The 26838-nt window shown below is 39.1% G+C and overlaps 1 protein-coding gene across 5 annotated transcripts in view; it reads left to right on the plus strand.

Annotated features, from left to right (window-relative positions):
- CEP112 (centrosomal protein 112) overlaps positions 1-26838 on the plus strand; it is a 420942-nt gene that overhangs the window by 258972 nt on the left and 135132 nt on the right. For all 5 annotated transcript variants that reach the window (XM_077780421.1, XM_077780423.1, XM_077780424.1 and 2 more), the window contains one exon: positions 1528-1758. In XM_077780421.1, coding sequence (XP_077636547.1) covers positions 1528-1758 — 231 coding nt within the window. The remainder of the gene's footprint in view (positions 1-1527; positions 1759-26838) is intronic.

Consider the following 26838-nt stretch of genomic DNA (forward strand, 5'->3'; position numbering starts at 1 on the left):
TAAAAAAAAAACAAAGGCTTTCAAGTCAAACAATTTGTATACAATCTTCGCATGTCTCTTTCTCTCAGACTCCATGTCTTAGTCTGTTTGACTACTATAAGAACATATCACAGGCTGGGTGGGCTATATGCAGCAGAAATTCACCTATTCCAGTTCTGGAGGCTGGAAGTTGAAGAACAAGGCACCAGCGTGGTTCTGTTCTGATAAGGACCCTCTTCCTGGCTCACTGCTGGCGCCTTCTCACTGCGTCCTCACATAGTGGAAGGGGAAAGAGACCTCTGAGTCTCTTTTTAAAAGGCACGAACCCCGTTTTATAAAGGCATTAATCACATCCTGAAGGCCCAAATGATTGATGTCCTTAACATAAGAGGAAAATTTGGACCCAGGGACACAGACACACAAGGAAGCCATGTGAAGATGGAGCCAAGATTGGAGTGATGCGTCTATAAGCCAAGGAACATTGAAGATCGCCAGCAAAACCAGAAGCTGGAAGAGAGACATGGAACAGATTTTCCCTCTGAGCCTCCGGAAGGAATCCACCCTGCCAACACCTTGATTTCAGACTACCAGTCTCTAGAACTGTGAGAGAACAGGTGTCTGTTATATTAAGCCACTCAGTTTATGGTACTTTGTTAATGGCAGCCTCAGGAAACTGATATACCCTGTATGTTTGGAAATTAAGAAACATGCTTCTGAATGGTTTATAAGTCAAAGAAGGAAATAATAATGGAAGTTAAAAATGTTTGAGCTAAATGACAATGAAAATCCCATATATCTACACCTAAGAGATTAAACTTAAGCAATAGTTGGAGGGTTATTTATAGTCTTAAGTTTATAAATCAGTGAAGAAAAAAGTATAAAAATAAATCAGTTAAATACTGAAAATAAGAAATGAGGAGGAGGAATATAAAATAAACCCAAGAACATAGAATACCAGACATCATGAAATCAGAGTAGACATCAATGAAATAAAAACAGAAGTACAGGGGCACCTGGGTGGCTCAGTTGGTTAAGTGTCTGACTCGTGATTTTGGTTCAGGTCATGATCTCCTGGGACTGAGCCCTGTGTGGGGCTCTGCACTGACAGCATGGAGCCTGTTTGTGATTCTCTCTCTCTGCCTCTCCCCTGCTTGTATGTGAGCTCGCTCGCTCACTCTCTCCCTCTCGCGTGCTCTCAAAATAAATAAATAAACTTTAAAAAAAAATACCATAGCAAGTACTAGATGAATCTTTGGAACATAATGTTGAATATTGAAAAACCAAGTTGCAGAAGAACACATGTAATATTCCATTTACATACATATTTGAAACAAAATTACATTGTATATGGTAAAATGTTCTAGGTAGCATGTATGTCTAAGCTAAGAGGGAATGGCATGGGATGGGAGAATAAGAGATGAAGGGAAGGAGGGAGAGAGAGGGAAGGAAGGAAAGAAACCTTTTTGTATGTTTATTAACCTTTTGTGACTCTTCTTTTATGATTTTCCGATTCATATCCTCTGCCCATTTTTCATTTTTTAAAATAAGGTTATTGCAGACATGGAAGCTCAAGTTCACAAGTTGAGAGAAGAGCTGATTCATGTGAACTCACAGCGGAAACAGCAGCTGGTAGAGCTCGGTCTTCTTCGAGAAGAGGAGAAGCAAAAGGCTGCAAGGGATCACGAGACTGTTGTCTATAAACTGAAGGCCGAGTCGGAAAAGATGAAGATGGAGCTGAAAAGGACTCATGCTGCTGAGACTGAGGTGACTTTGGAAAAGGTAAGTTACCCAACTGGATTAGTACAGACCATTGAGACCCATGTTTAGACCCCACTGCTGCCACCCTCACATTTGATCTTTAAAATGAGACGGGCATAGAACTACTCCTGAAATGTGTAAACTATTCACATGAGCAATTTCAGTATCTTTCTACATGCTCAAACACCACAAAAAGAATCCAGGGAGTAGGTTCCCTAACTTTTGCCTTGACGTTCATGGAAGGGATAGTATGGAATATCCCATCCCATAGTGATTAAATACACACTGTGTTAGAGCAGTGTAGAATACTGTCGAATATTGTGCTGCCTAGGGATACTTGGGCTTTAGCCCTAAGTTTTCCTAGGTTAAGACTAGATCTTTTGTAGTTTTTCGATTAGTTATTTCTATATCTCATAGTCTTTTGTAATAGCATGTCCTAAATGATGACATAATTTCCCAGATTGATAGCAATTTCAGATTAAGAAAAGTTTCTTTAGAATTATATATTTTTTAAAAAATGTCAGTATAATGTTTCCACATTTTGGGTTGGCTTATATTCCTGGTACAATCTCAAATAGTCATTCTCTCAATGTTCTGAAAAAGTGGGAACATTTTAATTGGGTCGTAAATGTGAACTGCTATTAATCATAGCCACTATAAATTGCCTCTTGAGTTCCTAAAGACCGGTCTCTGTCTTGAGATCAAAAACTTGAAAAGGGTAATCTAAGAGTCTTCTAATTCTTCTTCTTTCTTTCCACCTTTTCTTCTTCATCTTGAAAAATTATGTCTTCACAGAACACACACCACCATTCTAAGCACTGCTCTACTGCTTTTAAGCAGATTGTCATCCTATGATGCTTCCTTTATAGTGTCTTAATTTCTTTGAAACTCAGATTTTATCAGACTTTGCCCTTGGCAGCATAGCTCTGAACCCAGAAATAAATAGGAACAAGACTCTAAAGAAGAAGTGAGCTGGCTTCTTAGAGGAATAGCCAGGAAGCTGGTGTGACCAAGGAGGAGGAGGAGAAGGAGGCGATGAGGCTAGGGAAGAAAGAAATCTCAGGTCCTATGGGTCTGGGAGGGCCCTTGAACAGGTTTTGCTTTGACTCTCTGGGAGTAAGAAGGCTTTGCAGGTTTTGAGCATCGGAGTGACATGCTCTGACTCCCATTTGAGTAGCATCGCTATGTGCTTGCTAAGAATAGACTGAATTGAGGGCAAAGAAAGAAGTAGGGACACCAGTTAAAAGTCCATGGCAGGAAATTTAGATGAGATAGATAACAGAGGCCCGGGCCTGGGCAGTGGTAGCAAAAGTGGTAAAAACTGATTAGATTTGGGTTGGGTTCTGAAAATGGAATGGACAATGTCCACTCTTTGTTCAGATGTGAAGTCAAGAGAGAAAGAGAGGGGCGCTACTGAGCAGTCAAGGGTGATTTTGAGGTGACTTGCTGGAGCCAGTGGACCAGTGGAGTCATTTGTTGCTGAAAGACTGTGAAGGCAGTAGGTGGGGCCGCTGGGGGCATGTCTGGGTTGAGATGTCTTTTATACATGAGATGTCTTTTATACATCTAAGTGAGGAATTTGGTGGTAATTCCATCAAAGCAGTACAAAATAATAATGTTTTGAAGCTAAAATATACAGAGTTTCAGGAATTAGAAAACTTCCTTATTTGTTTATTTTTTTATTTTTATTTTTGAGAGCAAGACAGTGTGAGTGGGGGAAAGGCAGAGAGAAAGGGAGACACAGAATCCCTGAACTGTTAGCACTGAGCCTGACATAGGGCTCAAACCCATGGACTGTGGAATCATGACCTGAGCCGAAGTCTGATGCTTAACTGACTGAGCCACCCAGGCGCCCCAGAAAACTTCCTTACTGAGGCAGTTTTAGCCCTCTAAAAGTAGCAGATCAACGAGATGAACAGAGAGCAAAAGGGATATCGTCCCATTCTGTCTGGTGACTCTTACCTATGCCTTGCCTTGGCTCCAATCAGCTCTAGCCAACAGCTCAAGGTATTTCTAAGGAAATATTTTTAAATAGCACAGGAACCCGTGCACACTCATTTAAGAAAAGTGGACATTCCAAAGGCAGACTTATAAAACATAAATTGGGCCTTAGTTTTCTTGCATTATATATTCATATTTCAAATGTTTCTTTTTAGTAGAAGATGAACCTTTTCAAGTATAGGTCTATATGTACTATAACTAATTAGCAGTTTATAGATAGTAATAAAAAAAAAGTAATAGAAACCATTGCAATTCACTTGACAAACATTTCTGGACGATGTCCTACAACCCAGAAAGGCATATCCCAGGCACTGTGGGGATACACAGAAAAAGGAAACAAAAAAAGGCACTGTCCTTCAAGAAATCTTAAAATAATAATGGCAATAAGATATTCACACATAGAAAAGTAACTATAATGCAAGGTGGAGTGTGAATTGGGGGAAATTATTCCTGTTCAGGAAATCAGGGAAAATTCACTGGAAGAGATGTCACTTTTGCTAGATATAAGTAATAAATAGGATTTTGATTAGTAGCTATGCAAGGTGGCATTCAAAGCCAGAGGACTTGACAACAGCAAGAACAAACAAAAGCGTTTCTATGGCATTGAGGTTAATCAAGGGGAGTGGTTAGTGATCAGGCTACAAAATAGCCTAGGATCACCAAGAGTCTCCAAAGCTGTAGTAGTATCTTAGCTTCATTGGGTAAATGGTGAGGAGCTACTGAAAGTTTTTATGCAGTGAAAGTCAACATTCAAGTGATTCTTAGGAAAATCTTTCTGTCAGTGTTGTTAAGATGCCCTTGCAGTGAGAGTAGTTGGGGGAGACCCGACTCACACGCCGGAGGTGTCCCTGAGGGCACGTCAGAGGTACAGGAAGGCAGTGGGAGCCTCGTGGTGATAATAGGCCAGAGGGAACATGTTTGAGAATCACCTCAGAGATGGCATTGATACACTTGTCAAGGATACATCCAGCCCTTAATAAATGGGGAAGTGGGGAGAAGCCTGGTTGGGGACGAAGAAGGCCTGTACTGTTTGTTGACTGACTTGGACGTGCCTCCACTCCACCCAGCTGTGACGTTCACTTGCTGTTGAAGGGGTGTCTGTAGATAATCAGAAGAGAGGGCAGGATTCGAAAAAAACAGCTGTGGGGTATCACCCACAGGGAGGGCCTGTTCATGAGAGGAATATAGAAAGAAAACAGGCAGCCATGAAGGAAGAACTTCATTGAAGAGGTCAGGGAGGAAACAGTCAAAGAAAGGTCATTGAGGTAAGAGGAATCTGAGAAGAATGGATTTTCATGGAAACAAAGGAAGAGCATATTTGGAAAGGAAGATTTTCAAGAATGTGACAGAAAATCAGGAAGGATGAGGGCGGAGGAGAGGTCACAGGATTTGAAACTGAGAATTCATTGATGATCTTGGACAGAGCCCTTCCAGGAATAGTGTGGACAGAAACATGGTTCCAGAAGATGAGAGAGGAGCAAGGAAGGGGAGGTTCATGAATACTCTGTTGTTTCAGAAAACCTGATATTGAAAGGAAGGTGTAGTCCCAAAGGAGTATAGTTTTAGGCTGAAAATGTCTTGAAATACAGGAAGGAGAAGGGACTAATGGACAGGAAGAGCTTAGTGAAGCAGAGAACCACAGACACTTGGTGGTGTGCCCCCTGAGACATGAGGGTGTGGATGAAAGACTGGCACAGGCCCGCCCTTGGCCTTGAGGGTCCAGCCGTGTGAGACCTTGGCCTGTTCCTGGAGCATGCCTTGCTCTCTCCTTCCTCCAGGCCTTTATACCTGCCAGCCCTCTGCTTGAGATGTTCTCCCCTCCCCCAGATTCTCTGTGGCCCTCCTCCTCCTCACTCCACACTGCTCTGTGTCCTCCTCTGACCTCGCTCTCCAAAGTCTTGCCCAGCTCTACCAACTTTGCTGGTCCCATTGTCTTCGTACTTCCTGTCACCATCTGGAATCATCTTCTCATTTTTCTGATTGTTTATTTTCTATTCTTCCCCTCCCTGCCGCCATTAGAATGTAAGCTCCATGAGCAGGACCTGGTCTATCTTGTTCATGTCTGTACTGCTCATGTTTAGAAAACTCAGCACCTAGTGCCCAACTAGTATATACTGAGTGAGGGAATAATAGAAGCCACGACTTTCAAGGACAGAAGAAGGGAGGGGATTGGTAAAGATACAAGGGGGTTCCATGATGACACTTTCGAAGGGCTTCTATCTGATATCGTCTCTATTCTTCGAGAAGAATAGCAGTAGTGTTCTGAGCGGGGAGTGTCAGGATGATGGAAATGGCCAGTCTTCAGACTGGGCTGAGGGCTGGAACATGGCTACAAGGCAGAGGGTGTAAGGGAATTTGCCCAGTGGATTTGGAGTCCCACAGGTAGAGAAGGGGAGGAATGGCAGCACAAATCTGGAAGAGTGGAATGCTCCAGAATTGAACTGAGAGCACAAGTAACACAAGAAGACAAAACTGGGGTTTTAGCGTGGTAAACGTTAGCCACCATGGTTAAAGGTGCTGGCAGAATTCATCCCAATGTAGCGACTTGTTGGCAGAAGGAGAGTCTGGGGAAAGAGCGTTAAAGTAGACCGGTGTTGGGTGCCATGAGTTTGATTTTTGTGGAGTTGGTGGAATTAGCCAATCCCAAGATCCATGTGATGAAATACAAGTGTTGGGCTCTTGATAGGAAGAGACATTTGTGTTTCCGATTGATAAATGTTTTAACTAGTAAAAGGAGTGCAGCATTTCTAAGTGCAGGAAGCCCTGGGCTGAGTTCCCCAAAAATAGTCCTTGTGAGACACTCATTTCTAAAGCCCCAGGACCATGCGTGGCCCCTCACACAAAGCACCATTCATCAATGTCGAGGAAATGAAAGAATGATGATGAACTGAGAAATTCAGTCCAGGCACCGTGAAGGGCAATGTAATAGATAAAACCTTGGTTGTGATTCACCCATATTTGATTTTGACCCATGGTAAATACTTCCGATGGGACAAGATACATTTTTATATTCAAATATTTATTTATTTTTAGTGTTGTCATTTCCTCCATGTTTTTTAGCACGTTAAATGTCTGGCATGAAGCTTTTTTCAGACATTTTTTGGGGGTACACAAATTAGAGTTCTTATTATAAAAATCTGAATTAATGCCAGTAAACTGGTAGATAATCCTATTGCTGCCTGTTGTGTCATTGTGTGACAGTTGAGTTCTTCTACTGTGTTTCTATAAAAGATTTAATGTTTTATCATGTTTTAAATCTGAAAGTTGAAATAGTCGCCAGCAGCTTGAAATCCTGTCAGAACTGAGGGGTTAGAAATTAATTTTCTCTCATTAAGTATGAAAGCGAGGCTCAGAGAGGAGAGGAAAATAACACCAGAATAAGAAAGAACCTGAGCGTGGCCCTCCCTGTGGTCGTGTTGTCGGTGGCACTTACAACACTGAGGCCTTGAGAGGATTCCTGAGTCCAGCCTCCACCTGAGCCTCTGTCAGCAGCAGTTCAGGCCTTGCTGACACCTTCAGCGGCTTTGAGAGAAGCCCGGCCTGCCTCTACAAGGTCAGAAGGCTTCAATAGAGAATCCAGGAAAGGCAGTGCTTGACATCCGCAAAGTGAAAGCCTCTTTTCTCACCTTTTAAAATCTTTATGTTTTTTTTTAATATTTATTTATTTTTGAGAGATAGAGTGAGCATGAACAGGGGAGGGGTAGAGAGAGGGGGAGACACAGAATCTAAAGTGGGCTCCAGGCTCTGAGCTGTCAGCACAGAGCCCGACGCAGGGCTCACCCTCACGAACCTCGAGATCATGACCTGAGTCCAAATCAGACATTTAACCAACTGAGCCACCCAGGAGCCCCCACCTTTTAAAATCTTTTGAAACCAATCTGAGACAAAGTCCACGAAAGACAGGAACCTTTGAAAATTACAGAATATTACTAAGTGATGGTAGTGGGTCATTTGCCGAAGTTTGATTAAAACTTTGGTATTTAACAGAGAGGGAGGCAAACCCTAAGAGACTCTTAGCTATAGAGAACAAACAGAGTTGATGGTGGGGAGGTTGGGGTGGGGGAGCTAGATGGGTGATGGGCATTAAGGAGGGTGCTTGTTGGGATGAGCACTGGGTGTTGTATGTAAATGATGAATCACTAAATTCTACTCCTGAAACCAACACTATATTATATGTTAACTAACTTGAATTTAAATAAAATCTTGGAAGAAAAAACAAGACAAAACAAAACCTTTGTTGTTTAAAATGTTCCATTGTTTCAGAAATCTATTCAGCTACTTTTAAAATAACTTTCTTGAAATAAGCCATTTTAGAAAATATGGAAAATATAGAAGTGTAAAATTTCCTGTTACTACCTACCACCGGCCAGAGAAAACCAATAGCAGTAATTTAATGTGCATGTAAAATAGCTACATGAATTTAGCGGACTGTGATCACACTAAATATGATCACACAGTGCAGTCTTGTGCTTTCTTTAAAAGTTATGCTAAGAATATTCCGATGACATCTGAGAGTCTTTGCAAATATCGTTTTCATTGTTTCATGATATTTCATATTATAAATGTAACATAATAATTTATTGTAGTATTCTCTTCTAAACATTTAGCTTCTTTAAAAATTGCCTAACTTGATGTAGAGATTAACATCTTCTAATGTAAATTTTTGTCAACATTTCCATTTATTTTTCTCTTAAGATTCCAGTAGAATTACGGGGTCAGATTACTTTTTCCAAAAGGTTCCTAATTTATTTTTCCATCACAGAATATCTGTTTTATGTAACCAGTCCTCATTATTAATACTTTTCTTTAATTTTTGGTAAACAATTTATTGTTCTTAATTTGTATTTTAAGACTGAGATTGAACATTTAAAATAGATTGGTCATCCATATTTCATTTTCTGAGAATTGCCTATTCATATCCTTTGGCAGTTTCTCTTCTGTTGGTGACCTAATGGTTTTCTCCTCACCTTACATAAACTCATGTACAGTTAGGATGAGAAATCTAATCTTTGGGGCAACTATTTTTGGTGTTTGCCTTTTAATTTTATCATTTAATTTTATGATACACAAAAGACCCTATTCATATTTAGTGTAATCCGTCCATCGTTTCCTTTGTGAATTCTCCATGATCCATTGTTTTAAGCTTCACAATTTGATATTTAAAAATATATGAACACATCAAACATTTTCCACACCATACTCTACTAAGTAAAAAGCACTTATGAAATTGACATAGCATTTACCACACTTGGGCTCCTGGTCTGTAATTTTAATAGTATCTGAAGGATTATACTGGAATTCTGCCAGCCTGAAGTCATTAAAAGGCTTTGAGCAACAGTTCAGCATCTTTTTCAAATTTAAGAAAAGCTCCATATGGCATAATTATTCAAAGCTAAGGTCATAGAAACTACTTAAACCTTTGAAATTTATAATTAAAGGATTAATATTAACTTACGAAGACATTGTCATTTTGGCTTAAAATGGATTTCTAATCTCAGTTCTCTTCCCTTTACTTTGATCTTTTCCCTGACTTTTTCCTTTGCTAAAAATATGAAGTTTTATATCCTTAAATTTTAAAATTAAATATTATCCTCAAACAGTGCAGATTTATAAAAATTGATGGACAAACAATACCCGGTCTGATTTTTACAATATTCCACAAATGCTGAGGAGCTTCCAAGTTGGCGTTTTCTTCTGGGTGTAAAAGCCACAGTTTGATAGAAAGGACCATAATGATAATTCTAAGCCTCACCGTAAATTAATTTACAAAAGGAAAACATGCACAAATGACAACTTGGAAAAGTTTGTGTCCATACTTTGAATGTGATGGGTTGGTATTCATTTATATCAAGGTGTAGAATTTTAAAGCATCTTCCAAGTACCTCCATTGTGAACCTTCTTGGAGTGCTGAAACGGCCTAGGTCTTGTTTTGTAGCAAAGCTAAGACTTTTTTGTCATTTTGACAAATCAGCCCAAACCAAATATTTTCGTTAAATCGGTTTATGTATCTTCAGTGTCACAAGAGGAATTATGTGTTCCTTAAAGACGCAGCTTTACATCGATCCCCAGCTCTCTCCTACTTGACTCTTGTTCTGATGTGGTGCACCTGCTTCACAGTGATTCCACCAGATAAATACTGGAATGATGTCTGAGGTGTTTGCCTATTAAGCAAGAAGAGCAGATATTGGATATTTACATGGTCAAGGTTCTACCATCCCAACCGGAGTGGGGCTGCCAAGCTCAATGCCGGTGTGGAGTCACAGATGCGCGTGGGCCCTTGCTTTTTCCCACAGATCTTTTGCCGATTCTCCCTCTGCCTCTGTGCTGCATGTTAAAGAGCACTTCCGTTTTCTGGCAATCTGGGAGAGCAAATCAATAGCTTAACTTCAAAGTCTCGTTTTCCTAGGCTAGAGAGCTGTGTTTTACTTGGAGAAAATTAAAAGGCAGCAGATTCTATGTTAAGGATATTTCAAAATAAAATCTAGAATTATAAATGAGTCATTGTTTATTTTTAAAGGAAATATTTACAATTTGCAAGATTAACCCTCCCCTGTTGTTCTCCAGCCTAACTTTCTAATATTCTAATTGCACCATAGTCAGTGGAAGTCTGCCATTCGTTGGAAGTTGTTGGTTTTATCCTTTGGGGTTTTCTTAAGGGAGAAAATCTCTACCCAGAATAAAGGGAAAATCTCTTAGGCCAGGGCAGCAAAGGATGTATTTTGACTTGAGAAGTTATTGGAAGCAGAACAGTTTATTTGGCACCTTCAGAGATTGAGAGCCCAACTGAGAGAATTGGGAGTAAAACAAGTAGGCATTTGTGCCCAGAGGCATTTGTATGTGTGTTCATTTGGGTTTCTGTGAATTTTGGGGTCCGTGTGTGCGTGTGTGTATGTCCGAGATTAGTATTGACAATTGTACAATTCTTTTTGATCCTTTCAGCTTCTTGGTTGAACCTGTAGGAGTCTTACTGGCAGTGCATCTTTTTTCATAACACTGAAGAAAAAAATGAAAAAGAATGTGCATTTCATCAGTATCTTCAGCAATGATGAAGTGATTGCAAATACGAACAGAAATCATAATTTAAGGCCCTGTCTTGATGGTTTACCGTAAATAGGGGGCTTGTACCTCCCAACTTACCTGGAAGGTCACAGTTTGCACCTGTTGTCCCAGGATCCTAAGTGATTTAACATCCCCTCCTCCTTTCACTCTTAACCGTGTCCCAGCCTACACGGTAAGCTCTGTGATTACCCTAACGATGAGGGCGCTTTTTCTGTAAAGGAGGCATCTCTTCTCTTTATATATCCTATGATTTAGTTATTGAACATTCTAATGCCGACTACATATATTTTAAATGAGTGCCTTTTTGAAAATAATACTACACTTAGACTATAGGTAACTAGACTCTAATTATGTTAACATTCCCACTAGCCTTTACTGATGCTGTTTCTATACCACGCCAACATTTCAGTAGTATTTTGTGCACTTAGAACAAAAGCGCTTTCCATTTGTTGGGAGGCTCAAGGAAGTTGGAATGAAGGCACAGAGCCTCCCTATCCACACTCCGGCCTCTTTTGTTTGGAGACTTTCTGGGAGGTGAGGGCAGAGGACGAGCTGATGGGCATCAGGTATTGGGCAGTGTCTGACTTTGCAGAGGGGTTAGAAGGCACAGCACATTGGAAGAGCTCTGGGCTAGAAGTCAAGTCTCATTCTAATCATTGTTTATAATGGGAAGGAAGTAATTATTCCTGTGGAATGGGGTTTTCTAATTCAATATTGTGAGGATTAAATTAATAATTGAAAATGGTCAATTAATGTAACTAAGTTGAATACATTATAGGACACAGTAAAAATAAATACAGTATATGACTAGAAAAAGTGCATTTGATTTAAATATAGCCCTTTATCCTCACAAGTAATCAAGGAAATACTAATTAAGACAAGATATTACTTTTCATGTATTAAGGAAACAAATTATTTTAAATGATACCAAGTATCACTTTTAATTAATAATACCAAATACCAAGGGTGCACTAAATAAATATTCCAAAATTCTATTAGTGGGAATATAAATTGGTACAACTTTCCTGAGAACCTTTAAATATCTATATTGTGGACTTCTAAAATATTCATCTCTTTTGATTTAGTGTAGTCTGTTTCTTGGTTACCATAACATCAATACCCAAACCCAAAAACGATATCTCTCTAAGAACAGATTAATCTCAGAAGTCTGTTGCATTTCTATACACTAATAACGAAGCAGAAGAAAGAAAATTTAAAAAACAATTGCATTTGGAGGAGCCTGGGGACTCAGTCGGTTAAGCATCCGACTTCAGCCCAGGTATGATCTCATGGTTCCCGGGTTCGAGCCCCACATCAGGCTCTGTGCTGACACCTCAGAACCTGCTTTGGATTCTGTGTCTCCCTCTCTCTCTGCCCCTCCCCTGTTTGCACTCCACCTCTCTCTCCCAAAAATAAAAAAACAAAAAAATTTTTAAGAAAACAATCACATTTAAAATTGCACCAAATGTAAGATACCTAGGAATATACCTAACCAAAGAGGTGAAAGACCTGTACAAGTCTTCATCGAAACACTGATGAAAGAAATTGGAGATGACACAAAGAAATAGAAAGATGTTCCATGCTCATAGATTGGAAGAACAAATATTGTTAAAATTGTCTGTACTACCCAAAGCAATCTACAGATTTAATGCAATCCTTTTCAAAATAACAACAGCATTTTTCACAGAACTAGAACAAAAAAAAAAAAAAACCACCAAAAAAACCCTCACAAAAGACTCAAAAAGCCAAAGCAATCTCAAAAAATAAAGGCAAAGCTGGAAGCATTACAATACCAGACTTCACGTTATATTACAAAGCTGTAGTAATCAAAATAGAATGACACAGGCACAAAAATAGATACATAGATCAATAAAACAGAATAGAAAAACCAGAAATAAACTCACAGTTATATTGTCAATTAATCTTTGACAAAGCAGGAAAGAATATCCATTGGGAAGAAGACAGTCTCTTCAACAAATGGCGTTGGGAAAATTGGTCAGTTACATGCAGAAAAATGACACTGATCCACGTTCTTACACCATACACAAAAATAAACTCAAAATGGATTGACCAGAACCATAAAAATCCTAGAGGAGAACACAGGTAGTAATGTCTCTGACAAAGGCCATAGCAACATTTTTCTAGATATGTCTCCTAAGGCAGGAGAAATAAAAGCAAAAACAAACTATCAAGACTGCATTTAAAAAAAAAATCTTCTGCACAAAAAAAGAAGAAATCAACAAAACTAAAAGTAGCAGTCGACTGAATTGGAGAACATAGTTGCAAATGATATATCTGATAAAGGGTTAGTATGCAAAATATATAAAGAACTTATATGAATCAGCACCCAAAAAAAATATAATCCAATTTAATAATGGACAGAAGACATAAACACATTTCTCCAAAGAGATCCAGATGGCCAACAGACACATGAAAAGATGCTCAACATCACTCATGATTAGGAAAATGAAATCAAAACTACAATGAGATACTACCTCACACCTGTCAGACTGGCTAAATAAAAGTCACAAGAAACAAGAGGTGTTGGCAAGAGTATGTAGAAAGTGGCACCTTGTGGACTCTTGGTGAGAATGCAAACTGGTGCAGCTACTGTGGAAAACAGTATGGAGGTCCCTCGAAAAGTTAACAATAGAACTACCTTACAGTCCTCTAATTGCACTACTATTCCCCACCCCCAAACACAAGAACATGAATTCAGAGGAATACATGCACCGTATTTTTAAAACAGCTTTATTTATAATAGTGAGCATATGGAAGCAGCCCAAGTGTCCATTAATAGATGAATGGATAAAGAAGATGATGTACACACACACACACACACACACATACACATGTATAGATAGATATACATACACACACAATGGAATATTATTGAGCCATCAAAAAAGAATGAAATCTTGCCATTTGCAGTGACATGGCTGGAGCTAGAGAGTATAATGCTAAGTGAAGTAAGTCAGTGAGAGAACAACAGGTGCCATATGATTTCGCTCATATGTGGAATTTAAGAAACAAAACAAATGAGCAAATTTAAAATAAAAGAGAGAGACAAACCAAGAAACAGACTCTTAACTGTAGAGAACAAAATGATGATTACCAGAGGGGAGGGGTGAAACAGGTGATAGGGATTAAGGAGTACGCTTGTCATGATGAGCACTGGGTGATGTATGGGAGTGTTGAATCACTCTATTGTACACCTGAAACTAATACAACACTGTATGTAAACTATACTGGAATTAAAATAAATTTAGAAAGGAAGGAAGGGAGGGAAAGAAAGCTAGCTAGCTGAGGGACGGTTAGCAGGTAGTGGTACTCTCTTAATGCTTTCGGCATTTGGTGCCTATTTTGTTTATAGCCATCCTAGACACTTGATATAGTAATGAACAAAACAGGCAGATCTTCCTGTGTCCTCAGAGCTCACATTCTAGCAGGAGAGACAGACAATAAATAGTGAGCATGCCACATAATTAACTTACACTGATTGTTAAAAAGGGTCTAAGTGCTACTGAATAAGAAATGATAGAAAAGATTAAGGGAGACTCTGGAGTGCCAGAGTTGGGGCCATTTAAATAGTACAATTGGGTTGGCCTCACTGAGAAAGTCAACGAAGGAGCTGAATTGGCCATATGGATGCCTGGAGAAAGAAATGTCTGATGGAGCGAACAGCTAGTGCAAAGGCCAAGCAAACGTATGGCTGGTGTGGTGAAGGACCAGCTGGGAACCCGTGTGGGGAGAGCAGAGTAGACAGCAGAGAGAGAGCAGAGATGAAGTTTGAGGACTCCCAGGGATCCTGATCACATAGGGCCTTTGAGGCTCTTGTAGGGACTTTGACTTTAACTCTGAGTAATGGAAGAACATTAGGGCATTGTGCCAAGGAGAGATGTGATCCAACTTAAACTTGAAAAGATCATTCTGGCAGTGTGAGGATAAAAGTGGGAAACCCATTAGAGGGGCACTGCTCTACTCCGAGGGAGAGATTATGGGGGCTTGGGGCAGAGTGGCGCCAGTGGAGGTGGTCAGATTCTGGATGTACTTAAAGGTAGAGCCAACACGGCTTCTTGGCGGATTTGATCTGGGATGTAAGATCAAGAGACAAGATGTCATAGATTAAGTTTACAATGGGAAAAATGCAAATATGCTGGTTCATTTCTCTGTGGGATGGGATTTTGTGGTTTTTAAATGGGATCATTACGTTTTTCAAAATGTTCTGTATTATAATCACGTCGTAGTCCTACCAGAGATGTACAAGTTACCACCTAATTATATCGTTGTTCTGCCCCAAGCCCTACGACGTCTTCAGCCCGCTTCCCCTTTTCTTCCCTGAGACCAGACTCACAAAGAAAAGGATGTGCTGACCCTTGAATCCTGGTATTACATTAGCTGACGTCAGAAACTGAGCAGCGTGATTGTGATGTCACCAGCACTCCCTCAGCGAGGTTGAGGGATTCTCAAATACCCCTTCCCCTGGTCCAGGTCATCTTTCTATCAGGGCAGGGAGGCTGTGCCCTCATTAGCTTCAAAGAAAAGTAGAAGCTTTGCCACCTGACCAGCCCACCCCCAGGGCTGCTGCTGCAACCTTAATGAGCGCCAAAGGAAATGTGGGCTTCTCTGACTTCGGACTACTCCTCCCTCAAGGAAAGCCAAAGCCCGAGTCTGCTAGGGAGGAAAGGGGAGGATGGTTTTGGTCCTGAGGCAGAGTGGGTGCTAGTCTGGGGCCCCTGAGGGACACAGGACCATCTGGCCTCAAAGCGAAGAAGGTAAGACTGAGACACTCTCTCTGCTCCTGAGACAGGGACCTTTTTACAAAAAACAAACCTCAGGGGCACCTAACTGGCTCAGTTGGTAGAGCATGCAACTCTTGATCTTGGGGTTGTGAGTTCAAGCCCCAGGTTGGGAATTAGAGTTTACTTTTAAAAAGGAAAAAAACAAAAGGCCACACAAATCTCATTGCTGGGCTGGATTAGGTCCTGGCCGTATAAAAACAGCCTCTCCCCTCAAAGAGATTTTCCTTTAATGGGGCAGGGATAATGGGAACAAACGAAATTGTGATTACATTTAACTGAAATCAGAGCCATTGTCTAGGTCTGTTGGCCAGCGGGCCTTGAGAAACGCCCAGGAAGTCTGTGGGGGAGGGGTAGAATCGAGCAGAACCTTTTGGACGAGGTAAATCGTGAGCCAATGGCGGTTCCCTCTCTTGCTTCAAAACGTACAAGGTGGCATTGCCCACAACAAAGGGAAGTCACCGCAGCCTCTTAGCTTTCTGGCCCAGGATTTGCATAATCCCCTTTCTCCTCTCCTACCTTTCCTCTTTTTTCTTCTCATTTATTTTAATTAACTTAATTTTCCAGTGTACAGTTCAGTGGCATTAAGTACATTAAAGTTGTTGCGCAACCATCACCACCGTCTCCAGAACTTCTTTCATCTTGCAAAACCTGATCTGTCCCCATTAAGCATTAACTCTCTTCTGCCCTCCCCTAGCCCTCGGCACCCAGCATTCCACCTTCTCTCTCCATGTACTTGATGACTTAGGTACCTCGTGTGAGTGGAATCAAGCAGTATCTATCCTTTTATAACTGGTACATTTCACTTAGCAGAATGTCTCCAAGGTTTATCCATGTTGTAGCCTGTGTCAGAGATTCCTTTTTTTAAATGCTTTTTTTAAAAGTTTATTTATTTTGAGAGAGAGAGAGAATCCCAAGCAGGATCCGCACTGTCAGCACAGAGCCCAACACCGGGCTCAATCTCAGGAACCCTGGGATCATGACCTAAACTAAAATCAAGAGTTGGACGCTTAACCGACTGAGCCACCCAGGTGCCCCAGAGTTTCCTTTTCTTAAAAAAGACTGAATAATATTCCATTGTATGATATACCACACTGTGTTTATCCATTCATCCTATTAGTGGATACTTGGGTTGCTTCCATTTTTTGGCTATTGTGACTCATCCTACTATGAATATGGGGGTACAAATATCTGTCTGAGTTTCTGCCTGCAATTATTTTGGGTATAATACTCTGTGGATTTGCTGGATCATATGGTAATTCTGTTTTTATTCTTTTTGGAGGAGCCCTCCATCCTATTTTCCATAGCTGGAGCCTCATTTCTATTCCCACCAGCAGGGCAGGAGGGTTCCAGTTTCTCCACAGCACTTCCAACATTTGTTTAAAAAAATTTTTTTAACATGTATTCATTTCTGAGAGACAGAATGTGGGTCGGGGAGGGGCAGAGGGAGAGGGAGACACAGAATCCGAAGCAGGCTCCAGGCTCCGAGCTGCAGCACAGAGCTCGAACTCACGGACTGTGAGATATGACCTGAGCCGAAGTCAGATTCTTAACCTATTGAGCCACCCAGGCGGCCCTCCCAACACTTGATTTTGATTTGTTTGTTCTGTCTTTATAACTACCATCAAAACGAGCATGAAGTGGCATCCTGTTCTACCTTTCTCAACTGTCACCTCACCACAGACACAGTCTGTGCTGTGCCCACCCCAGCAGAATCCCTTCTCCAGAGACAGGCTAGGAGCAGTCTCCCTTCATGGCTTTATGCGTGCTTTCTCTCTCTGCCTGGACGACCTGGTGAACTCATAATCCTCATTCAGAGATGTGACTGTCTTTGTCTTCCTCTCTCTTATGCCATCTCCAGAAGAAATCCGGCTTTCTCTCATATCAGGTTTCTTCTCTTTAAAACATTTTTTTTATCAAGGTACATATAACTCACATACCGATGATGTTTAATTATGCAACCTTTGACAAGCCGTCACCACAATCAAGATGAACAACGATTCCATCACCTCAGATATTCTCCAGACCCTTTGTTGTCAAACCCACTTCCTTCCTCTTGCTTGGTTCCTGGCAACCACTCACCTACTGTCTGTGACTTTTAGATTTGCCTCTTCTGGAATGTCATAGAAATGAATCATTCTGTTATAGCCCTTTGCGTCTGGTTTCTTTCCCTTTAGCATCATGCATTTGAGATTCATTTCTATTCTTGTGTGTAGCAGCAGTCCATTCTTGTTTACTGCTAATAATATTCCACTGCACATATGTACCAAGTTTGTACCTTCTCCAGTTGGGAGATATTTGGGTGGTTAAACATTCATGTAAGGGCTTTGTGTGAACATAAACTTTGCATTCCACTCGGGTAAGTAACAAGGAGTGGGATTGCTGAGTTGTATATTAACTATGTATATATTTTTTTCTAAATGTTCATTTATTTTTGAGAGTGAGAGCATGAGCAGGGGAGGGGCATAGAAAGAGGGGGACAGAAGATCCCAAGTAGGCCCTGCGCTGACAGCAATGAGCCCGATGCGGAGCTTGAACTAAAGAACTGTGAGGTCATGACCTGAGCTGAAATCGGACACTCAGCTGACTGAGCCACCCAGGTGCCCATAACTCTATTTTTAAACTTTCATAGAAGCCTCCAAACTGTTTTCCAAATTGGCTGTATCATTTTGCGTTTGAACAGTGTACATGAGTTCTAGTTGTCTGCATCCTCACCAGCACTTGATGTTGTTGAATTTGTAATGTCATTTTAGCTATCCTAACAGGTGTATCTCCCTAATAACTAATGGGTATTTCCCTCATAACTGATAATGTTGAACATCTTCATGTATGTACTTGTCATTTGAATATCTTTCTTGGTAAAGTGTCTAAATGTTTTTCCAATCTTATATGCATTTTGTTTATTTTCTTTTTATTGAATTTTGATAGCTCTTGATATATTCTGGATACAAGTCCTTTATAAGATATATGACTTGCAAACACTTTTTATAGTCAATGGCTTAACTTCCCATCTTTAGTGTCTTTCAGAGACCAGGGTTTCTTAATTTTTATGAAGTTCAGTTTATCAATTTGTTCTTCTATAGATCATGGTTTTGGTGTTATATCTAAGAAATCTGTGCCTAATGTAAAGTCACAGTTTCCCCTGTTTTCTTGCAGAAGTTTTATGTTTTAAGTTTTATATTTAGATCCCCGTTCCATTTTAAGTCAGTTTTTGGGAATGGTGCAAAGTACAGGTTAAGATTCAGTTGCCTGGGTGGGTCAGTTGGCTAAGTGTCCGACTCTTGATTTCGGCTCAGTTCATGATCTAACGGTTTGTGGGTTTGAGCCCTGTTTGAGCCCCGTGCTGTCAGTGCAGAGCCTGCTTGGGGTTCTCTCTCTCCCTCCCTCTCTCTCTCCCTCAAAATAAGATTTAAAAAAAAAAACTTAAAAGATTCAATTGTTTCAGCACTATTTGTTGAAAAAACTATCCTTTCTCTGTTAAATCGCCTTTGCAGCTTGTTGAAAATTGACCATAAGTGTGTAGTGTGCTGCAAGACTCTCTAATTTTGTAAAATTGATACACATGACTGTTCTTTTCCAATACCACAGTGTCTTGATTATTGTAGTTTTATAGTCAGTCTAGGAGACAGGTGCTGTGAGTTGTCCAGCTTTGTTCTTTTTCAGGATTGTTTTGCCTGTGGTAGTATCTTTGCTTTTCTTAGAATCAGCATAGTAAAGTCTGCACAAAATACTGCGGGGATTTCTAAAAAAAAAAAAAAACTAGGTTGAATCTATTTTTCTGTTTGGAAAGAAATGAAATCTTAATGATATTGAGTTTTCCAGTCCATGAAAATAGACCATCTTGCCATTTACTCAGGTTTTCTTTAATTTCTTTCTTCAAGGTTTGTGGTTCTCAGCATACAGATTTGGCATTTATTTTGTTAGATTTATACCTAACCATTTCATGTTTTTAACTTTAATTACCAGTTGTTTGTTGCTAATATATAAAAATATAATAGATTTTTTTTATATTGATCTTGTATCCTATGACCTTCCTACTTTCTAAACTCACTTCTTAGTTCTAGTTACTTTTTTTTTTAAAGATTCTTTGGGATTTCTACATAATCAGATTAACTATTTTTTAATATTTTCTTTGTGAGTTTTTTTTTTAATGAAACAGAATATATCAAGATATTTCTCAACACTTTCACTAACATAATTGTTTTATTAGACTGGTGAATTTTAGAAAATGACTTCTCAAACCTAACCTAAGAAGAATCAAACGAGATTACACCAATTGGAAAAAATGCATGTAGGATATGGAGGCAGGAGCATTTGTGATTTATCAGTTTATTTTGTTATATCCAGTATTATATATATGATTTTTAAAAATAACAATAATACAAACATAGAATAGGCAAAGCCATGGACATTTTTCAATGCCTCTTTTTAAGTTACAAATTATTCTTGGTCTTGACTTTTCTTACTGATTGTCCTTTTTAAAAATCAAAATGATTTTTAAATATTTAAAATAATATAATTTACGAGTATATCCTAAATATTGCATTCGATTGAGAGCCTCCGCTATTTAAAATTATAAAATTTTTACAAATATAACAATATTGAAGTCAGGCCCAAAACATAGGTCTTATACACACATATTGAAAAATTGGTAAAAAATTTTTTTTTAAAGTCTACACCATACCACCCTGAATGCACCCAGTCGCATCTGAAGAATTGGTTAAAAACAAAAAACTGTTTTGATATGTCCTTCTCGGTGAATGAATGACCTTTTTTAAAAACAATATTACTTTGATAAGGTTTTGTTTTAAGTATTGGAATCACCAAATTGTGTAGAAAATCTTTTTAACTTCCATGTTTGACATTACATTCCCCTTGAAAATATTTTTTCTTTTTTTTCCTCAAAAATACTTTTTAACTGCCTTCTTATATCATTAGAGTATATTTTGAACTTTATGTTCTGATTCACAACCAGCTCTTTCTCAAGCAACTTTTTGAGGAATATATCTCATATATCTGGAAAGAGATATACGTGTGTCCACAATTTAGAGCACACTAATCAATGCCAATAATAATATAGGCTGTATCATTGCACTTACGGCTGGCTAACCAGTCAGGTCTATTGTATAATATTTTTTTGTATTTTCCAGGATGTATTACAAATTGTTATTGAAAAAAGAAAAGCTACACTTTTAAGTGTGTGCAGATGTGAATTTTGGCAAACAGAACTATTTTTAATATTCATCTATGGTATTTACTTGGCAAAGAAAATGGACATTTGTTCCCACTGCATGAATTTAAGAGATCAGTAGACATCCTAGGGATACTCTAAGGAAGCAGCCCTGGGTCGTGGAAAATACCTCATAAAAGTTTGATATCTTTGAATCTCTTGGTGATGGTTGCTTATGTTACTGTACATCTCCTATTATTATTGAATAAGGGATTTTAACAGATCTTCCAATGAGCTTTTAAAGAGTTATAAATTAGGCCTATAATTCTATTAATGATTGCAATTCTAAATTTTTTTTTTAATGTCTCATTTACTTCTGAGAGAGAGAGAGGCAGCGTGAGCAGGGGAGGGTCAGAGACAGAGGGAGATACAGAATCCGAAGCAGGCTCCAGGCTCTGAGCTAGCTGTCAGCACAGAGCCTGACGCAGGGCTCGAACCCATGAACCGTGAGATCATGACCTGAGCCGAAGTCGGGCGCTTAACCGACTGAGCCACCCAGGTACCCCAATGATTGCAATTCTAATGTGGATGATGGCGTTTATTCAACCCAGACTATTTTATCAGATTGAAAGTATCATCCATTTTAGAGACTTCTTGAGATGAAGAAATTACTAGAATTGCCATACTTAGGTCATAATGGATGGCCATTTAGTCCCATATCTGGTGTCTAATGGCACAAAGAGGGTATAGTATATGGGGCATGTGAACTTCCAAATCTCTAATTTCCTTCATAATTTGTGAGCGAATGAGGCAACATATATTTAACAAGCATTTACTACATACTTAGTTCACTGCTGATCCCAAAAAGGACTGTAACTTCGTCCCTGCTTTCTGGAAGCTTTTATTGTTGTAGCAATAATGAGAAATACAAGCATAAAAGAACTTTAAAAACTATGTAACTCTGCATAATAAAATTCTAGATGAGGTATAATGCTGGGAAATCTGAGAAGGACTGTAAATATTCAGAGGATGTTTTATGGAGGGAGGTGGTCCTTGAAGTACAATATTTGGATTGGCACTAGACAGGGAGATTTTTCGGAGGCAGTCAAAGGGAATAAAATGGGAAGCCATGAGCTTAGGACGAATTGAGAGAACGTCAAACAGTAATTTGGAAAACTTACAAAAAAGGATTGACGGTGACTTTTTGAAACTTTTTTTAATTGTAAACCTTTTAATTTACACTTGCTGAAAAGTTGTAAAAATAGTACAGAGAGGGGCACCTGGGTGGCTCAGTTGGATAAGCGTCCGACTTCGGCTCAGGTCATGATTGTGCAATTTGTGGGTTCAGGCCCCGCATCGGGCTCTGTGCTGACAGCTCAGAGCCTGGAGCCTGCTTTGGATTCTGTGTCTCCCCTTCTCTCTGTCCCTGTCCTGCTCATGCTCTCTCTCTGTTTCTCGATAATAAATAAATGTTTAAAAAAAATTTTTTTTAAATAGTACAGAGAATTCCCATGTACCCTTCACCCAGCTTACCCTGTGTCAACATCTTATTTATCAATAGTGCATTCAATAAAATGAGGAAATGAGCATTAAGAAACCTTTTTTAACATTGGCAAAGTGCATTTACATTGGTAAATAACTGTAGGCCTTATTCGAATTTCACCACTTTTCCCACCAGTGTTCCTTTTGCATAATTCTAGGATCTACCACAGCATTTAGTCGCCATGCCTTTTTTGTCTCCTCCAGTCTGTTACAGTTGCTCAGTCTTTCCATCTCTTTCTTGACCTTGACACCTTTGAAGCATACTGGTTATTTTGTAGGCTGTTTCTCACTTTGGGTCTGCCTAGTGTTTTTTCATGATTGGACTGAGGTTACACATTTTTGGCAGGAATACTGCAGAAATGATTTCTGCCTTTCTCATGTGCTTTATATCAAGGGGTGCATGATACTGAAATATCTTACTACGGTGACAATGACATTGATCACTTGTTTAAGGTGCTATCTGCCAGGTTCCCCTTTGTATTCTCTTTGTAATATGTAAAATGCCTTGAGGAGATCCCTTGAGAAATAAGTCTGTTTCTCCTCAGACTTGCATCCACTAATTTTGGCATCCATTGGTGAATCTTGCCTTCAACACTATTATCATCTTTTTTTTACTCGGTTCCTTTGAAGTTTTAGCATTTTCTGACTTTAACTTATTCTGAGGGTTTTTTTTTTATTTTCACTTTTAGTTTTTTGTATCTTTAGTAAGGAAAATATTGGAAGTCAAGGTGGCATTTTTTTTGAGAGAGAGGGAAAGAAGAGAGCAAGTGAGTGAGGGAAGGGGAGAGATAAAGAGAGAGAGAGAGAATCTTAAAGCAGGCTCCACACCCAACCCACTGTGGAGCCTAATGAGGGGCTTCATCTCACAATCATGAGATATGACCTGAGCCCAAATCAACAGTTGAACACTTAACCAACCAAGCCACCCAGACACACCCTTTAGAGTAAGGATTCAACTCTAAAGGAAAATAAAAGAAAAAAAAAATAATAAGATAAAGGTGGAGGTAAGGCTTGTGAAAAAACAGTTCATGATACAAGGGTTTGTGTACCTAGAAAGCAACCTCAATTTGACTGCATTTTCCAGGAACAAATGTAAAGAAAGCATCATAATTAGAACAAGATTCAGTGCAGTCAGATTTTGAAATTAATTAGTTTAAGTTCCTGCAGTTGAAATATTTGGAGAAAAATTTTCTAGAGGTTCTCACAAAGTCAGTATATGATATGATTAACATCCTCAACAATCTCATGAAACAGCGTTTTTATCAAATATTTTCATTTTATTTATTTATTTATTTATTTATTTTAATGTTTTATTTATTTCTGAGAGAGAGAGAGACAGCTTAAGCAGGGGAGGGTCAGAGAGAGAGGGAGATATAGAATCTGAAACAGGCTCCAGGCTCTGAGCTAGCTGTCGGCACAGAGCCCTATGCGGGGCTCGAACCCACAAACTGCGAGATCATCACCTGAGCCAAAGCCAGACGTTTAACTGAGTCACCCAGGCACCCCAGATATTTTCATTTAAAAATTTTTTTTTAATGTTTATTTTTTTGAGAGAGACAGAGACCAAGCAGGGGAGGGGCAGAGAGAGAGAAAGAGACACAGAGAATTGGAAGCAGGCTTCAGGCTCTGAGATGTCAGCACAGAGCCCAACGTGGGGCTCGAACTCACAGACCATGAGATCATGACCTGAGCCGAAGTCAGATGCCTGACTGAGCCACCCAGCCACCCCATCAGATATTTTCTTAAAATGGAGGTATAGTACATATTGAGTTCAACTTTTATAAAAAATAGAGAAGTTGTTACCATGAGATATAATATAGTAGAAATCAATGTGAGCTCCAGAAGTCCTTAAGAATTCATAAAAGTTCTTAGAAGATTCCTGAAATTATTTGGGATCAAACAAATTACTGACCAGATAGTATTTACTTTAATAAAACTTGAATCCCCACTAGGCAAATGCTACTGTGCTAAATAACCAAAACCTTTCATAATAGTGTTTTCTCTAGAGTAGAAATCATTTGGTCTCAAGTCGTGTAAAGGAGATTAAATAGTAATGTCTTAGAAAAACCTTGTTATAAGATAGTCCCACAATATTAACCTTGAGGAGAAAGCTAAGAAAATTGAGGTTTGCCAAGCATTTGCCTTATTTTTTGGACTTCTTGAATAGATTTTTCAAGTTTTATTTCTGCTTACTTTTTCTTTTGTTAATTTTCTATTTGTTTTTTAATTTTATCTTTGTTTTTATTTTTCATTATATTACATTATTTATTATATATTGTTTATTTTGGAGGAGAGTATGAACAAGGGAAAGGGAGAAGAGAGAATCTTAAGCAGGCTCCATGCTCGGTGTGGAGTCTGATACGGGGCTCAGTGTCGGGACCCTGGGATCATGACCTGAGCCAAAATGAAGAGTCAGATGCTCAACTGACTGAGCCACCCAGGCACCCCCATTTTCTATTTCTATACAGCTGAAGCTATTTAAGATTTTGACATTACTTTCAAATATGTGACTTTTGATCTGCAGTCAAGTCTTGGTTATTTTTAACAAAAAGCTTTAAAAACCTTTTCACGGGGCACTTGCGTGGCTCAGTTGGTTAAGTGTCCAACTTTGGCTCAGGTCACGTCTCACAGTTTGTGAGTTCAGCCTGGCATCTGGCTGTCTGCTGTCAGTGCAGAACCCGTTTCAGATCCTCTGTCTCCCTCTCACTGCCCCTCCCCCACTCTTACTCTCTCAAAAATAAATAAGCATTTAAAAAATAAAAAATAAGTAAACAGCCTTTTCACAGCATTTACATGAATGGCTGGCTATCTATCTCATGTATGCAAAGTAAATGTATTTGTACATGTAGAACAACTTTCAGTGTACATTTAGAACAACACAAATCACATTGTCGCACTGGCATCTGAATCTCTGGATTATTCTGCAAATTGACATATTACCAGTTTAATTCAGCTGAACTTCATAGTCAAGTTAATGTGAGCCAGGGAAGCCCTTAAGTATGGATGATACAGAGTAAAGAAAAAAGACTTAACACAGACTTTTTAAAATTATACACTAGTTCATTTCTTGTAGCTGAGAATAAAATAGCCCTAACATAGTATCAGCTCAGATGAGATGAAGAGCTCACCCAGGGTCGTTGGACTAAATTTGGCAGGATCTCTAGAAGTTCCATGTTATCTGCATTTATTAGGTTATAAGCTGAAAATAAAATACCATAAAAGTTTCCAGTCAGAGTGACATTTGGCATGACTTTTAACCACCCTGTACCATCTTTTAAAAATGTACCTTATATGGCCAAGGAATTAGATGGCATTTTAATAAAAACTCCAGATGTGAAGATCGATGTTTTTTTTAAATACTCTGTGAGACCTTGGGAATAGAACCAAGTCAGAACTGGCCAGTGCTAGAGACCCAGCCTTTACTACTCAGAAACTAGAAACAGCACAGGTTTTTGATAGCCAATTCTTGGGGAAATCTTAGATTTTTAAATCACATGAACAGGGATTTACAAGAACATGAAAAGAGTCTGGGGGCTCCTGGTCGACTCAGTTGGTTGGGCCTCTGACTTGATTTCAGCTCAGGTCATGATCCCAGGGTCATGGGATTGAGCCCCTTGTTGGGCTTCATGCTGAGCATGGAGCCTACTTAGGACTCTCTCTGCTTCTCCCTCTCTCCCAGTCTCTCCTTCTCTCTCTCTAAGATAAAAAAATAGAAACATTTAGAAAAAATACAAAAAAAAAGAAAGGAGCCTGATGTTGGCTTTGATCAGATCACTTTTTTTCTTTGTTTTTTTTAAAATTTATTCGTTTATTTTGAGAGAAAGAGAGAGAATGGGGGAGGGGCAGAGAGAGTAGAAGAGAGAGAATCCCAAGCAGGCTCCACACTGTCAGAGCAGAGCCCAGTGTGGGGCTTGAACTCATGAACCATGACGTCAACATGACCTGTGTCGAAACCAAGAGTTGGATGCTTCACCGACTGAGCCATCCAGGTGCCCCGATTAGATCTTTCAAGAAGGAAAAGAGAAAGTTATTTAGGAAGAAAACATTTTGTACTTTTGTTTGTTTCAACAACTATTGGTTGTTTCAGCTTTACATATCTTCACATCAAGTATTTTAGCCCCTGTTTTGTAATATTTTTAATTTAGATAACATTTTGGTGTTGTTCTCATCACTTAGGTGATTTCATTAATCATATTAATCATAAATGAAGAGCATTGGTCAATGTGCTGAATATTTATATTTAGCTGTTAATGAATATGTACCAGTCCCCTTTATAATTTTGTATTTGTAAAATAGCTTTTAATTTTATCTTTCATCTAAATTAATTACATATTAATGCATACATACATTACCACCTATATTTTCTAATCACACACAAAATATTTTTGAGTAAAAAAACATAAGTCAGGTAACAATTTAATTTTCACTTTCATAAATCTGTAATTGTTAGTCTGTATGCAAGGGACTGTGCTAGCACTCTCTGGAAATTGCCAGGCCTCTGTCAATAAATCGCTAAACAACCATTCCCAC

Source organism: Crocuta crocuta, unplaced genomic scaffold (genome assembly GCF_008692635.1).
Source record: "Crocuta crocuta isolate KB4526 unplaced genomic scaffold, BGI_CrCroc_1.0 scaffold288, whole genome shotgun sequence".
In the NCBI taxonomy this organism is placed as follows: Eukaryota; Metazoa; Chordata; class Mammalia; order Carnivora; family Hyaenidae; genus Crocuta; species Crocuta crocuta.